The following is a 15,012-nucleotide window of genomic DNA, read 5'->3' as shown; positions in this document are numbered from 1 at the left end:
ATCTAAATGTTAATGATAAGAACGTCTGAGGCTGAGATGAGCTCAAGTAAAGCAATGCTGTGACATATTGTAAGTTAAGATCTGTATTGACTCCATTAAAGTTTAATATCTCAATTATTGCTCTGAGGTAGAGCAGTTTTAATGATTCTGTAAATCAGAATAGATTACAGTCTTAAATCTTTATGCTTAAGAGCGATTTCTTTTATCATAAAGTGTACTTTTTGGCCCATAGAATTAACAGGAAACTATATATACATTTCAAACAAACTTTAAACAAAGTACCTTTCTGATACTTGCCAATCTAGGAGCACTAAATACATTATTGTCCCGTTAGTTTGTCACCTGTCAATAACAAACCAATTACCACAGTCTGTACACTGAGAGGCCATATATTTAGCCTAATTTGGGGGAATTGGAGAAAAAAAAAAACATCAGTGACTTATGTATCACCAAAGCACATGGGATTGCTCAACACGTTAGTGCAAATAGAAGGGCCTACTTTCCATTAGTCTTAAAAAATATTCTCAAAAAATAAGGTTTGGCAGCTGTGGACATTGACGTGTGGCAAAAAAAGCATTCAGTCAAACCAAATCCCTTTTACAGTAAGTGTCTTTGAGTTGACTTGATATATGTCGTAAGAAGAAACCTTAATATTTGTGAGCAATGGATTGTTAGATCTGTTAGGATCACTGATAAAAACAAATACCTAAAATGAAACAATCATGCATTAGAAGGTTTTGCTGAGTGACAGGATGAGACACAAAACATGATATACAAACCCAAAACCTGTCACAGTTTAACACAGGATTGAACAGAAGAGCAATGCAACAAGACATGAGACAACAAACGTTATTCATAAAACACTTCACTTTATCATAATAAGGTTTAGAATTTGTCTGATTCTGCTTTAGCCTACCCTTAATGTGTTCTCTGCCCTTTTGCTTTTTACCTGCGGTCCATCGGGACAAATAAAGCTTTAACTAATATACTACTATACTACTAGTAGTTGGCTACAGAATGGTGTGAAGGCTATTAAGTCAAAAACGTTGACCTGGTCTGAGCTCTGTTTTAAGCTAATAAGTAACATGATCAATCAGGCCTATGTCCAAAGGTACAACTGGTGGTGATAAACATTGATGAGGGGTATATAAAAGCGGCACCGTTTTTTATTATTATGTGTTTTTCCTTAAAGGATTATCCCCGTATTTATTATACTTGCTTTATGTAGCTTACTATTTAATCTGGGGGTCAACATCTGTAAGAAGCCTAAATGGTGTGTAACCTGACTTTCAGTTAATTTACTCCTCAATACATGATGTTCATAGTGGAGCTGAATGTTACGTTTAGCTCATGATATAAAACGATTATTGAATTGAATTTTGGGTTAAGGAAAAGCTCTGTTACTACACTATAGCATTATTCTGCTTTTGTTACTATATTAAGCATGCATATTAAAGGCAGAAGTGCGCTTGCGTCAAAATGCGGTAACAGGGGACACGCGCAACTGCTATGCGCATGCGTCCAGCGTGCCTATCAGATGAGAACAGAGAAGTCTGGAAATCTCCTGAGGAGGTGACAACAAGTACGCAGTCATTTTAATGGGCATTTTCACCATATTCGGGTGCTCATGGAGAACGGTCCTCCCTGTGTCTACTGAACTCGTCCTGAAGTGGAACTGTATTCAGTTAAAAGTCCAATAAACCTTTTGGAGTACAATTTCATATTTTGGTGGATCGACTAGACACCAAAACTAAATTTCCTCTTCAGTGATTCTCAGACATGGATTATCTTGGGAACTGGACCGTCAGACTAATGTGCCCACTGTAATTTTACACGCCTTTTTGTCAAGGAATGACGGGACTATTAAAACAAAAACCCTCCCATGGAATATATATTTCTGTCAGTCCACAGCTCTCAATAAAGACACATCTAATGGGCATAATACCGGCATCAAAATGTGGATGTAATTTGACGTGGGTGTCAGAGAGCTTATAAATGGTCACAAGAAGCAAGGCTTTATCGTTATTGAGACAATGTAGCAAAAACTTGAATGCAAAGGCGAAATAGAGTAACAATCCTCTCTGGTGTTAAGTAGCGAATTTGGTGTTCGTAAAACTGCCTATTAACGCGTGTCAGTGACTTTAACTTTTCCGCAAGTATTTACAGGAAATGTCAGAGTAAAACCAGCCTTTTCTTTGTCTAACGCCATTTTGTGTGACATTACAGCACTAACGTTGTCGTCAGCCATTTTGCCTTTTCTTTTGAAGTAGACAACCTCCGGAGAGACAAAAGCAGATAATATTTTTAGGCCCATAGGTTGTGTGGAAATTGAGCTAACCGACAAAATGAAAATTAAGCTTACCCATTGCCTAAGCTGTTTGGTATGGAGTTAATGTCTGTGTTTCTTATTCACGTTTGCAGCTGTCAGGAACTGCATAACCGGTGAAAATTGCGAGCAATTTTGTTCAACGTGTTTCGTGCTCGCATTCAATCATTCATTTGCTAGCTATTTGTTTTATGGTAAAACTTTGATGCAAGCTGTGTGTGATAGTCTCATGCAATTTCCCCCCTTATGAAGTTCATAATGTATGTAATGTAGGCCTACATAACACATTTTTGTGTTCTCATGGTATTTAAAAGGTAAAAAGAGAATAGCTAATGCCATTGCTAAATGAATGGACATAAAATACATTCTTAAACCTCCTAAAATCATACCAATTAGTGGGATAATGAGAATCGCTGATAGCTTACAGCTAGGCTTGATTATGGCAACACAACCTACACATTGTAAACCTTGCTTATTTTGACCCTGATCTATCAGTAAGCTGTGGAAAGGGTTACAATGCCCCCAGGCTCTGGGGCCCCACAAAGAAAATTTGGTATGATGACTCTCCCCACAAGTTACTGGCATTAATTCATCCAAGATGTCACACAAACTCCTAGAATAACATCCAGAACTGCGAGTTTGTCACCTGAGTTATAATGAATGAACTGACAATCAGAAAGAAAATCTGATTTATAAGAGAATAACAGACAAGAAGATTATACTGTGGTTCATTTTACTGTTCCACATATATAGGCAATGGTTTGTGGATAACCTTTTTTTAACAGATTGAATTTCCATATCAGCATAATATGCTGCTTAGTCTTTTAAATATAAAACGTATTCTAAATAGAACAACATACTCATATTTATTGGCATGGAAGTTTGCACTTGCAAGGTGTATTAGGTGCATATACAGTAAACAATAAACATTAAAAAGGGAATAAACAATAAAGCAAAGTACTGCTACAGTCAAGAACATTAAATACATAATAGAAATATTACCAAAAACAATGTAAAAAGAAACCTAACAAATATGGGCAATATAACTGTTTTGATGTTATAAATCATCCATTGTTGATTTATGAGTGTCATTAAAAAGAAGTGCCACTAGATTTTAAAATCTCAGTGTGTCTATCTCTGATGCTCCTTCTCTTGTGCCTGTGGTCTTCGTTGACGTTCTCTTTGTACGTAGTCTGTATAATCCTCTTCATCCTGTATGTACAAGTATGACAGATGAATCATCATTACTCACAACGTAATCATAGATTATATTAATAGCAACAATATTACATTGAACAGTTGTGTGGGGTTACAATTTGGCTCCAATCATATGTATTGTTGAACTCTCACTTTAAACTTAATCTTCATTTTCATAAACTTTTTTTTATTTGCTGAATATTTTCAATCAACTTTTATAAACCAATTAACATATATGCAAAAAATGCAACTTTTTTTTTATAAGCACTGTATCAACAGTGCATGCTTTTACTTGAAACTCTAATCAGGCTAGCTCAGTGAAGGGAAAAGTAGGCTCAGTATTCTGAGTCAGAGAATACTTTGACCTGAATCTGTCTTGGGGCTCTTATACCTTTCTCCACCTGGGATACAAGTTTGAGAAGTTCAGTTTTATCTTGGGACCCAGTCTAATGAACACATTGATATTCTGCCCCAGTTTTGGGGTCCCGATGGACAGATGGGGCTTTTAGCCCATGTGTGCTGCTTCCAGGGAGACTCACTGACCTGTGAGGATGCCGCATCCAGCAGATCCTTAGTGGGGATTAGACAGCTAGCCTCACCCAGGAAACACATTAGGATGTGGAGCACGTCAGCCCAACGTCCAACAGTCAGCATCAGGATCATCAAACCACCGAGACGCACCACCACTGTGTTCAAGACAGCCTGGCTACCGGGCAGACGATGCTGCTCCTCTGCAGAACCAAAACACAGTATTAAAAGGAGATATTTGGCGAAAATTAATACAATTTAGGACAGATCTATAAAACACCAGGATGCCTAAATTAATGATGGATGCATTAGTGGTCAGACAAGACCAGAACGCTGTGTCTAACTGATTAATTAATAATTGTTTTCTTCAGTCTTGAGAGGGGTCCTCTCTATCACACTGCTAAAGGCTGTGTTATTATTGAAGGTCCTTGCCAGATTGATCAGTGTCTAATGAGTGTTGTTGCACCATAACCAGGACATGTTTCTCACCCTGCATGTACACAACCAACAGTGTGTAGCAGATAGTCAGTGGTGTCCAAAACCTGAGGGCCTCTGTTGCAGAGAGGAAGTGTTGATTGATGATTGAAATGGAGGCCACCACAGCCACAGAAAAAGTAATGATCATAGTCCTGCACAGCATGGGCAGCACACAGCAGCCTGATGTGAGGAGGCAGATGCAAATGCCGCAGTAGCGCTGTGAGCTGTGGAGTTTATACAGAGCCATGACATGGTGCAGCAGCCGTGTGGCCTGACTAGCCAGGAACCAGCTAGGTGCTGCTGCCAGGAGCAGGCATAGCCAGCGCTGGGACGCCCCCTCATGGAGAAAGTGCAAACTGCAGGTTAGGGCACAGCCTAGAGAGAACTGGCTTTGAACTAACAGCTGCTGCACAAATTTCCTGGACTCCTGGGGAATAAAGGAGCATATGAACAAAACTGATGGATGAATCAAAACACATGATGGATGTTTGTTATAATAGATGTTATTATGTGTCATCATGATGTGATCAATTCTAGAAATTGAAATTGAGCAGTAGCAGCAACAGGCAAATCAGGTGATATAGTTGAGTACCAGGCATATGTTCAATCACATGATTGGTTTCTTACTGGTCCTGCTGTAACCAATCCAGAGACAGCACGAAGACAAAACTCTAGTACCACCAGGGAGGCAACACGGGAGCCCACTACAGCCAGCATCCCAGTCACAAAGAAAAACTGCAGCATCCCGAAAAGTCCACTGTAAGTGCTCCTTTGATGACTGGGTGTCCTCTGGCTTAATGTGTCTTTATCATTTTTATCATTACAACTGTGGGTTGTAGGGAAACAAATCAAGTCAGAAATGAAAGTAAAAAAATTAAACTACACTATAAAGAGAATGGTGAAAAAAAAACTTGAAATCTTACAAACTGTTTAGGTTATGAATATTAACACCCAATTCATCTTCATGCACAAATATAATAAAATGTGATTTCCTTACCTCTCTTCTTCTAGAAATAAGTGCAGTCTCATTGTGGAGCATAGCACAGAGATCCCACATGCACCTACCAGTCCTGCACAGAACACAGAATTTTCAACCAATGACATATTCAAGCCACCTTTACAGTGTAGAAACAGGCTGTAGCAATGTGGACATCAGAGAAATGAATAGATGAGTAGCTCACCTTGAAGTAAACTATCCAATGGATTTATATCGAGAGTCAACCACCCTGGTATTAAGTAGGAAGTTGGAATAAGCGACGTGATAAAGGATAACATCGCACTACCTTTGACTTTTAAAGTACAGCTCTTCTTTTTATTTCTATTGCCTCAGTGTGGAGCTTTGCTCATGCAGAAGCCTGTACCCTGTACCAAAGGTCACCGGGAGTGTCAGTGGAGCAGAGGCCCTCAGTGGCCTGAGTCATAACAAGATAATGGAACCTATTGCGCCATGGGACATACTTTACACTCTAAAAAAGAGATCTTCAACAGGGGGTCCGGGACCCCTAGGGGGTCCTCCAAGTTACTGCAGGAGGGCCATTCAATTATTGTTATTTTTTTCAAAAACTAAAATGTCTTAACATGAAATATTATTGTCAAATATAAATTAGCCTATTTGTGAAGAAAAAAAACATTGGGTAGCCATTCACAGATACAGTCCATCCTAAGGACCCAGTGTGCCACATGTATGTTTAACATTAAAACATGATTTATAAAATCATGCCAACAATTATTATTTTAACAGCTAATAGCTTTATGCACTAAAAAGGTATGTATACTTTAGGCCGCCCTACATGTTACTGTAGGCCAAGTTTAATATGCAACTTCATTTTATACAATGTAGTAGGGGGTCCCTGATCCATCTCTCTCAGTTAAGGGGTCCTTGGCTTATAAAACGTTGAAGAGCCCTGCTCTAAAATAATGCTTTCCGCATGGACAGTATGGATGTGTAGATGGACGGTCGCATGGACATGAGCTGACGCGAAATCGTACAATAATACAACAAGTGCCATGTGGTTAGACAGAAGTAGCAGTGCTACAGCTACAGTACAATATGGACAAATAGCAATACAATATTAAATAGTAGGAAATAAAAATATCGAGTTTAGTGTAAAAGTCAATCGAGTGAAGTGTTGATTGCATATGGTATGGTAGAGTATGATGGTGAAAAACAAAGTGTGCCTGTCTTTTGAGGAGATGGAACTCATATATTTTGATTCAACTTATATTTGTATATATGCATCTCAAAAGTTAACTAAATGTTTTATTATAGGATCACCAAGAAAACCCATGGTAGTTAAAAATAGTTTGCATTGCCTGATCCTATGCAAAAATGTGCATGTGTTACAGTGTTACATAATAATAGTAAAAATAATGTGGAAATAAACATGTTATATTATTTCAAGGTATAAAGAGAGGTGTAGTTGGTGCTCAGAGTCATAACAGTCTATGGCCACACGCTTTACTCCACAGCGCTGTGCAGACAGGTCTGGCAATGCAAGACTATAAGCTTAATGCCTGTCCATGAGGGGGCAGCAGTGTACAACATTTATGTCAATAAACTGACAGCAATCACCTCCACCGGGTCATGCAGAGTGACCAAAGGGCAGCAAAAACATCACAAGTGCTGGCTACAGTCTTCCTCTTGGTACCTGAGGACCCATGGATGTATGTAAAGCCCTAAGCCCTGAAGCCACCTTCAACCCCTTAACCTTACATTGATGTAACAGATAATATACAGACATGTATATAATAACATCTTTATCACATACATGATTTTCACCTGAGTGTTCAAATCTAATGAAACCTGAAAATAAGTTCATTTACATCTACATATCAGTGTGCAAATGTAATGTGAATACATGTTAACTCTAAAGTGGGTATTGTACAGATAGCATCTGTCTACGCATAATGAAACTAAGACATATGTTCCTGCTTTAAAGTGCCATATGAGACATTTTAAGGTCACTGGACTTAATAAAATGAAATGAGTGTGTAGCTAAGATTGCTAGGTTTCTTTTCATCTAAAAACACGAGAGAGCTGTTATTCCAGCACAAACAGAGGTGCAACATATTTCTCTTCTGCAATAGAGCCAAAGAGAAAATCTTTAAAACAACACAGTGATTTTATATTCAACCAAATTACGTTTTCATGCAGGAAAGGGAGTATCATGAAAATCTGCAAAACTAAGTATTTTTGCTTTGCAGTCCATTATCTGCACAGGATGTGATGAAACCGGAGACTAAACTTAAGTTGTCCTTTATCACCGAGAGTCATATAAGACAAGCTGGAGTACAACCAATGGATTTATGACAGGCTGACCTCAGTGAACACATGAACTATGCCCAAGGTCTCATACTAAGCAGGAGATATGCTCTCTCTCTCTCTCTCTCTCTCTCTCTCTCTCTCTCTCTCTCTCTCTCTCTCAGTCTCAGTCATGGCTTTAAAAGTGAGCAGCAGAGCGCTTTAGACAGGTTGTTAGGTGTTTAAGATACAGGTGAGCACTAGGTAAGTGTATTTGAATGTAGTGATATAAAGTGATTCTGCTTGATAATAATCAAATCACTGCTTTTGAGTATAATGATTTCATATGTGGTCTGATTTAGCTCCAGGGCTAAATAAACACAGTTAATACTTGATTCATTTCACACTTTAAGGGAATTATGATGTATTAAAAGTAGATTTTTTTGTTAAGTAATCCAACAGCAGTAAGTTAAATTTACTTTTTAATATTACTACACATGATATGATATTCAACTCAGCTTTTTCTTATTTTTACTGTAGTTGAGATGCTGTAGTGTTGTAGACATTTTGTTACACAGACACCTCTTCATCCTCAGTGTGTCACAGCACAGTGTTTATGTGGCCAGGCTGAGAAGTGAAGCGGTGAGTGAACAGTGATTCCAGGCAGCAGATAACCCTCTGAGGAGAAGAAGGACTTCCCACATGGACTCCAACAGTGCCAGCAGCGTGCAATATGATCGCTGGAACGAGGACAACATCAACATGAAAGTCGATGCACCACAGTCTACTGTGATGAGGTGAGACAAAGTGACGCCTGACATAAAGATTCATCAAACATAGTGTTCATATTTTGAGGATTTTCTGATGCTGTTGAAGAACAAACATAAATGTAAGAAGATGTGGATGAGATAAAACCATATGTGGACATGTATGGACTAAAATTAGGTTTTAAAGCTGATACCAGTTGAATGCTTAAGTACTAGTAAGCTTTGTAAATCATTTATAGTAAAAATAAAGCGAGAATGTTGTTAAACCAGGTCATAAAATAATGTCAGAATGACAACAGTCGACCAAATGCTGTTGGATCTGACTCGGCCTCCCTCTCTGTTACATTCACAGGATCTACGACACAGTGTGTAACAGCAGCTCTGGAGTAGCAGTGAAGGCTGCAGGAGCTTTGGCTGCACTGGTGTCCATTTACGTCATAGGATACGTGACAGGATACTACGTCCATAGGTGCTGATGGTGGAGCCCTGTCAGGAGAGAAAGGAGCTCGGAGATTTGGGATACATTTAGAATGACAACACAGCATGTTCACAGTGAGGACTTTTATTGCTAAAGGAAAATCAAATCAGCTTTTTCCAAAGTGACTGGAAAACTTTGTATATGAAAAAACACAAATTCAGTATTCACATAGATATTTCAAGTAAAACGTCCATTTCTGATGGGATTTAGTTTTTCATAAATCTGGTGTCATAACTTTTCATACATTAAATTTGAAAGTTATATAAAAGTTTGTAAAATATTATTTTTTGTAATGATTATCTGTTGTGTTAATACAACTTCAGTGTTGCAACTGTGCATCAACAAAGAGTCAACGGAATTAAAGAGAGTAAAACATATATTTTATATTATATAGTTAATTATATTTATTGGATGATAATCATCTTTAAGCTAAACTCAGTTTGGTCATCCAACAAATGATGCGACCTCAAACCAGTTCATTAAATCTTCTGTAACCTCTCATAATGTGTTCATGTTAGGGCAGATGCATATCCAGGACAGACACCTCAGGCTGGTTACCTAAAGACAGCCGTCACTGGGCCAGACTCTCAACATCAAACTACACTGACTGACCAAGGAGAGCTCTGGGCCTGATTTGACGCAAACATTACATTTGACTTAAGGCTGATTTAAGGCTGTTTTATTATTCTGCGTCAAATCGACGGCGTACCCCGCAGACCCCTCTGCGTCACTGTGAAACCCCTCCGCCGTAGCTGAACGTGCACCTCCAAACATTTGTAACTTTGCGTCAAGGCGACGCAAACCGCAAGGACTGCGATTGGTCAACTCGTACTGTGTGTTGATAGTCAGTGTTTCAAGCAGCCTACTGTGGGGAGTAGCAACATGCTAGTTCACCGTCATAAGTTGCAAATAAACTCAGACATATTTTGGTTACAATGACGGGGTTATCCGTTTGTAAAGTGTCTATATGTCAGTAACGTTTTTAAATTAGCACTTCGCCAGCAAGCAGTACTTTGTGGCAGTTGTGCTAAAGTTTGCTTGCTAACATAACATAAACTGGCTGGCAGACACCTCGCAAATAACCTCAGACTTATTTTCTGGTTACAACCCCCTAGCGTTATGGCGGTGAAATGCACCGCGATGCAAAGCAACCCCGACGCAGAACTCCGAAAGGGTCACGACGCCATAGGAGCGACGCCGTAGAGTTGACGCAGAAGCATAAAACAGCCTTTAGTTCTAAACAACTCAACCTCAGCTCTACCTGAGAGTCCACCAAGCAGAGGTCAGTAAATAAATATCTTCTGGTGTGTGGTGCTGTTGAAGACCTAACCATCTGCACTAATTGTTATTCCATTTAGAAGAATGGGTTTGGCTTATTACCAAGAATCATTCATCAAATGTCTTACTTTAATACACACTAAGACAGAGAGTTCTAGTGGTGGTGCTTTAAAAACATTTTTTTTAATTACAATTTCATGTATTTTTTTTTTTTACATACTAAAATCACATTATCAGCAGTTAAAACTGTTCTTTTGTCACATCAAAACTTTGAATTTGTCACATAAGAATGGAGGCGAACTTTACCACTGGTTGCATTGAAATAACACATCAAGATCTCTTTTATTTCACAGGAACCCACCCAAAACTCTCACACTGCATCCCTGACCGATAACACTGACTACATTTACATGCACATAATATTCCGGTTTTTCTCTAATTCCAAAAAAGACGATAATCCGACTAAGCTGTTTACATGGTTAATGAAAGTAAGTATTCCACTAATAATCCCGTTTACGTGTAGCCGTGCTAAACAGGAATTTTTCAAAGTTTACCAGCAGCGCTGGACTTGTTGGACCGTGCAAACACAGCATCCCTCTTTCATTCCTTTAACCAGCTTCTTGAAAAGGTCGGCGTAGCGATGTGTGCGAATATCCAAAAACCTGTTGATATCCAAGTCTTTGATAATGTTTAAAAGTTAAGTTTGCAGCCTTGCAAACTGTTGGCTGGTTGGTTCGTTTACAGCAACCATAGCAACGCACAGAGCTGACCATAAGCCGTAAAACAGGCAAGAGGCCGTAAACTGCTGTAAAAACCCAGATAGAGACGCATGTTCCGAATGCGCTGTACACATGTCCAAAGAATGCCTCTAAAACCCGAATAATACCGGAATAACCCACATGTCTTAATTGGAAAATGCTATATTCGGAAAAAGGCCTTATTCGGAATATCCAACCGCAATATGCTGTATACATGACATGTATCAAATTCGGAATATTGTCACATTTGGAATAATAGTGGAATATTGGTGTGCATGTAAACATACTCAGTGTAGACACTATACACACCAACGCTAGTTGCAGAATGTACACACCTCCTGAACACACTCCACATCTCTTTCTTGATGATCCCATGTGTTCAACAAAAACTCATGTTTCTTTTTGACTGTTCCAGCTCTGATGGGCTGTGTTATATACTTTGCTCATGATTCAACATCGTCACAGGACTACGTTTTCTGGGCCCTCTCTTCCACATAGAGCTGCATCTGAAAGACAGAGATCAATCAAAAATCAGTACAAGCAAATGAAAAACAATCGGAGTGTCTATGTTATTTGTCTTTGAACAGTTGAACTGATCAATGACTGGGATGTTTCTGCTCACTTTTACTATATCAGATGTCATGGTCTTCAGTGGGATGAGTCTAGGTTCCTGCATGTGGACCTCCTGCTCATCAGCAACTATCCAAGGAAAATCCTGAAGAGGGAAATGCACAAATGCGACACAATGCATGCATATAATTATTCAGTGTTTACATATTATTAGAGCTGATTACAATACTTACATAAAAAAGAATTAAACAGGCTGCTCAGTTAGTATTAGCAGTGGCTTAATCTGTAGGTTTGCAGTGTTTTAAAAACCTCACCTTGATGACTTGAACCTTCTCCATGTTGCGTGTCGCAGCATCTCTGGTATGTACCAGTACCGTAAATGAACACCCTGTGACAAACAACAGGTCACAAACAAGTCTATGGTTTGTATCTATTCCCACTTGAATATAATGTATGTGTCATATAATCTCGTTATTAAGACTGATGTATTTTCAGACATTAATTCCAACCACAGCCATAACTCTGACCATCTGCAACCTAAAGCATTTGATTAACAGGGCTTGTTGGGGCACTATTAGGATGACCAGATCTGAATTACGAGCAGTTGTCTCGAATCCTGTCCTGTTTGTCCAGAAAATTAGACTAAACCTAAGTGTGATTAGTTATAGCCACAAAGTAACATGTGTGTGCTCTTTTCCTCTTTTTTGTTTTCTAGTATAGAGGCAGATAGCAGAAGTTGCAAAGACAGGGAAAGAGTGGCTGCAGGCAGCCACGGAGGACTGATATGATATGCACGCCACGCAGACCGATGTGACAGGCACCGCACTGACGAAATGAATAAAATAAAATGCTTTTATGAAACTGATGATTTACACACTGTTGCATACAACAGAGTCATTGTGTTTATTTTCCTTAATGACAGTTGACTTCATGTTCATGATGGGTTGAGTTTTGACTGTCAGGTGTTTCTGTCATTGTGCCACTAAACGTAATGTACTGAGGCCACGCCCACCCCCAACTCCCCTGTCCTGAATTTCATCCATTCTCATCTGTTCACCCTAGGCGCTACACAGCCTGGTAGGCTTAGTAATCATATCGTAGTAAGCACTTTGTCTATTGTGTAGGATGAGATCAATTATTTTAAAGTTGGAAATCCTACCTATTCCCCATTAGGATCAATTATCAATGAACTTAAGTAAGTTACATGTGACTTGTCAAACACGAGTTCAACGAATAATGTTATCAATCGCTGCACTGCATGAATCTAAATCATTTGAGAGTGATAAATAAACTATTGTGCTCTGATGCTAACAATTGCTGACGGTTCTTCTTACGGGGCATCACTGAAAAGATTTTGGGAACCACCGTTGTAGAGACTCATTTCTTTAGCTGGGCTGAATCACATCAGGGAATCAGAGCAAATCATTTATCAAAATTCATAAAAAGGTTTTAGGAATATATGAGTGGGAGGGCACTGCGTCTTTCATGTGCTTCTCTTTACGTAATCATAAGTGACATTACCTGGTGGGTTATTATTTAGAACAGCATCACACACACTGATCTTCAGTATGAATGCCCTCAGCAGCTGCTCCACATGTGACAGTAATGTGTCTGAGCTGTAACAACAAAATCACAGGAAGTTAAGTTAGTGACCATGGTCACCCTGAAAATGTATCACAAAGTAGTTGTTTATACTCACTACTGATTAAAAAAAAAAAAAAAAAAAATGAGAAGAAGAAGGGGGAAAACCTGATGGACAGCAGAGGAGGTTGGGACATCTCAAACACAAATCTCTCTACTGGATGATGCTCTTTGTCCATGATGACCACCACCACCTTCTCTGCATCATTCTGAGAGGGAAATGAAAGACTTCAGCAGTGCATCAGGTAGATGAGAGATGTCGGGCGTTTCCTTAATTAATCTTAGTCAGCATCACGTCATGCCTTACCTTCTCAATGAGTGGCTTTACACAATGAAGTGTATCTTGGATATATTGATTCAGCTCTGGGTGACATGACATCTGGAAGAAAAAAAAACATCAAAAACAGAAACCCAATGTAAGACATACAAATAGACAAGCCTTCCTAAAAACTGTGAGTATTAGTGGTAATTACACATATATTCATCTGTACCTGCACAGGTACATTGTATTTCTTTCTCTTCTGAAATATTCCCGAGGGATAAACTTCACGGACATACAGGATAAGATGAATAGCGACCTCCAGGAACTCACACAGGATGTCCGCAACCACTGGAAAAGAAGAATCAACTGGATAATAAGATCTCCATGCATTTCAGGTTTCCTTGTACCGACTTGACAAAGTACCACCAAACTCAATGCAATTACTCAGCAATTTAGTGTTGCCCTATAAGCTCACAAGCAACAAAGGGAGAATTTACAGAAATACAGTAAACCTCTGATATGTATTATGCTATGCCGAATAGGTCAGTGTAGCCTATACCCAGAATTCAGCATATGTGAATGGGGTATCAACTCATAGCCAAAGTCAAATTGAATTGCCAAATATATCAACTTAATTTTGTCGAGGCATGAGCAACAGCTAAAGGGCAGATGATTGGCCGTTTCTTGTCTGGTTGTCTTACCTTGTCCAAAATTGAGGTCTTGCCTTGTTAGAGTTGTCATATTTTCTATTCCAACACTATCAAACGAATAGCTAATTGTCTCACTAGCTAACGTTGGCAAAGCAGCAGTCTGTCAAGCGTTCGTCATTATATTGAGGCTGTTTTAATTTGTTAGATATGCTTCCTTTGTCGCTGTCTGGCTTGGCAATGACAACCAACAGAAGGGGAGGAGTAAAATGTCAGTTTTTACAAAGATGCATAGGCATACTTTAAAACTAACTTAGGATATAATCAATTTCACGACCCGAAATGCACGAAACGCGGCTTTTCCTCCCAAACCTATTCAAAGCTTGGTAGCGCATGACATTGACGTCACTAGTTATTTACAAGCAAGGCGCTTACCGTCCACTAGTGATTACGTTACATGACCATACATGGAATTCCACAACGATTTGGTGCATTACCGGCATGGACGGACCATAGACTGTATATTATTAACAGACTGTATATTATTAACAGTCTATGGGACGGACCCATGTTCTCTTAATACATCCATGGGACCCATAGATGGACCGCCGCCAATTTGTATGGAGTGTCGATCAGGACACCAATGTGAATAATACTCAAAACTAAAATAAAATAATAATAAAAAATAAACTCATATCTTCTCAATCTTATTAATTTGTCTAAGATATTAAATAATACTTGATAACTCTCATTTTTGGAGTTCTTTTGTAAAATATCTATCAAATTACACTGTACTTTTATCTTTGAGAAATTTTGAATTAATTGCCTTCTCTCATCCTCAT

The 15,012-nt window shown here is 38.9% G+C and overlaps 2 protein-coding genes across 2 annotated transcripts; both read right to left on the bottom strand.

The window, feature by feature from the left end:
• Window positions 1-2,198: 2,198 nt before the first annotated feature.
• On the bottom strand, window positions 2,199-5,930 carry tmem82 (transmembrane protein 82). The gene is made up of 6 exons (XM_031286778.2): window positions 5,710-5,930; window positions 5,526-5,598; window positions 5,156-5,354; window positions 4,541-4,955; window positions 4,067-4,254; window positions 2,199-3,538 (listed from the first exon to the last, which is right to left on the bottom strand). The coding sequence occupies exons 1-6, from the start codon at window positions 5,801-5,803 to the stop codon at window positions 3,458-3,460; spliced, it is 1,050 nt and encodes a 349-aa protein (XP_031142638.1). The 5' UTR covers window positions 5,804-5,930; the 3' UTR covers window positions 2,199-3,457.
• A 5,513-nt stretch (window positions 5,931-11,443) lies between these two features.
• Window positions 11,444-14,583, bottom strand: mad2l2 (mitotic arrest deficient 2 like 2). The gene is made up of 8 exons (XM_031286779.2): window positions 14,225-14,583; window positions 13,753-13,871; window positions 13,569-13,640; window positions 13,370-13,470; window positions 13,142-13,236; window positions 11,935-12,008; window positions 11,673-11,765; window positions 11,444-11,556 (listed from the first exon to the last, which is right to left on the bottom strand). The coding sequence occupies exons 1-8, from the start codon at window positions 14,262-14,264 to the stop codon at window positions 11,518-11,520; spliced, it is 633 nt and encodes a 210-aa protein (XP_031142639.1). The 5' UTR covers window positions 14,265-14,583; the 3' UTR covers window positions 11,444-11,517.
• Between the last annotated feature and the right edge of the window lie 429 nt (window positions 14,584-15,012).

This window comes from Sander lucioperca, chromosome 12 (assembly GCF_008315115.2).
Source record: "Sander lucioperca isolate FBNREF2018 chromosome 12, SLUC_FBN_1.2, whole genome shotgun sequence".
NCBI lineage: Eukaryota > Metazoa > Chordata > Actinopteri > Perciformes > Percidae > Sander > Sander lucioperca.
Note: the sequence above shows the minus strand (reverse complement) of the source record. Positions and strands in the feature narration are given on the sequence as shown.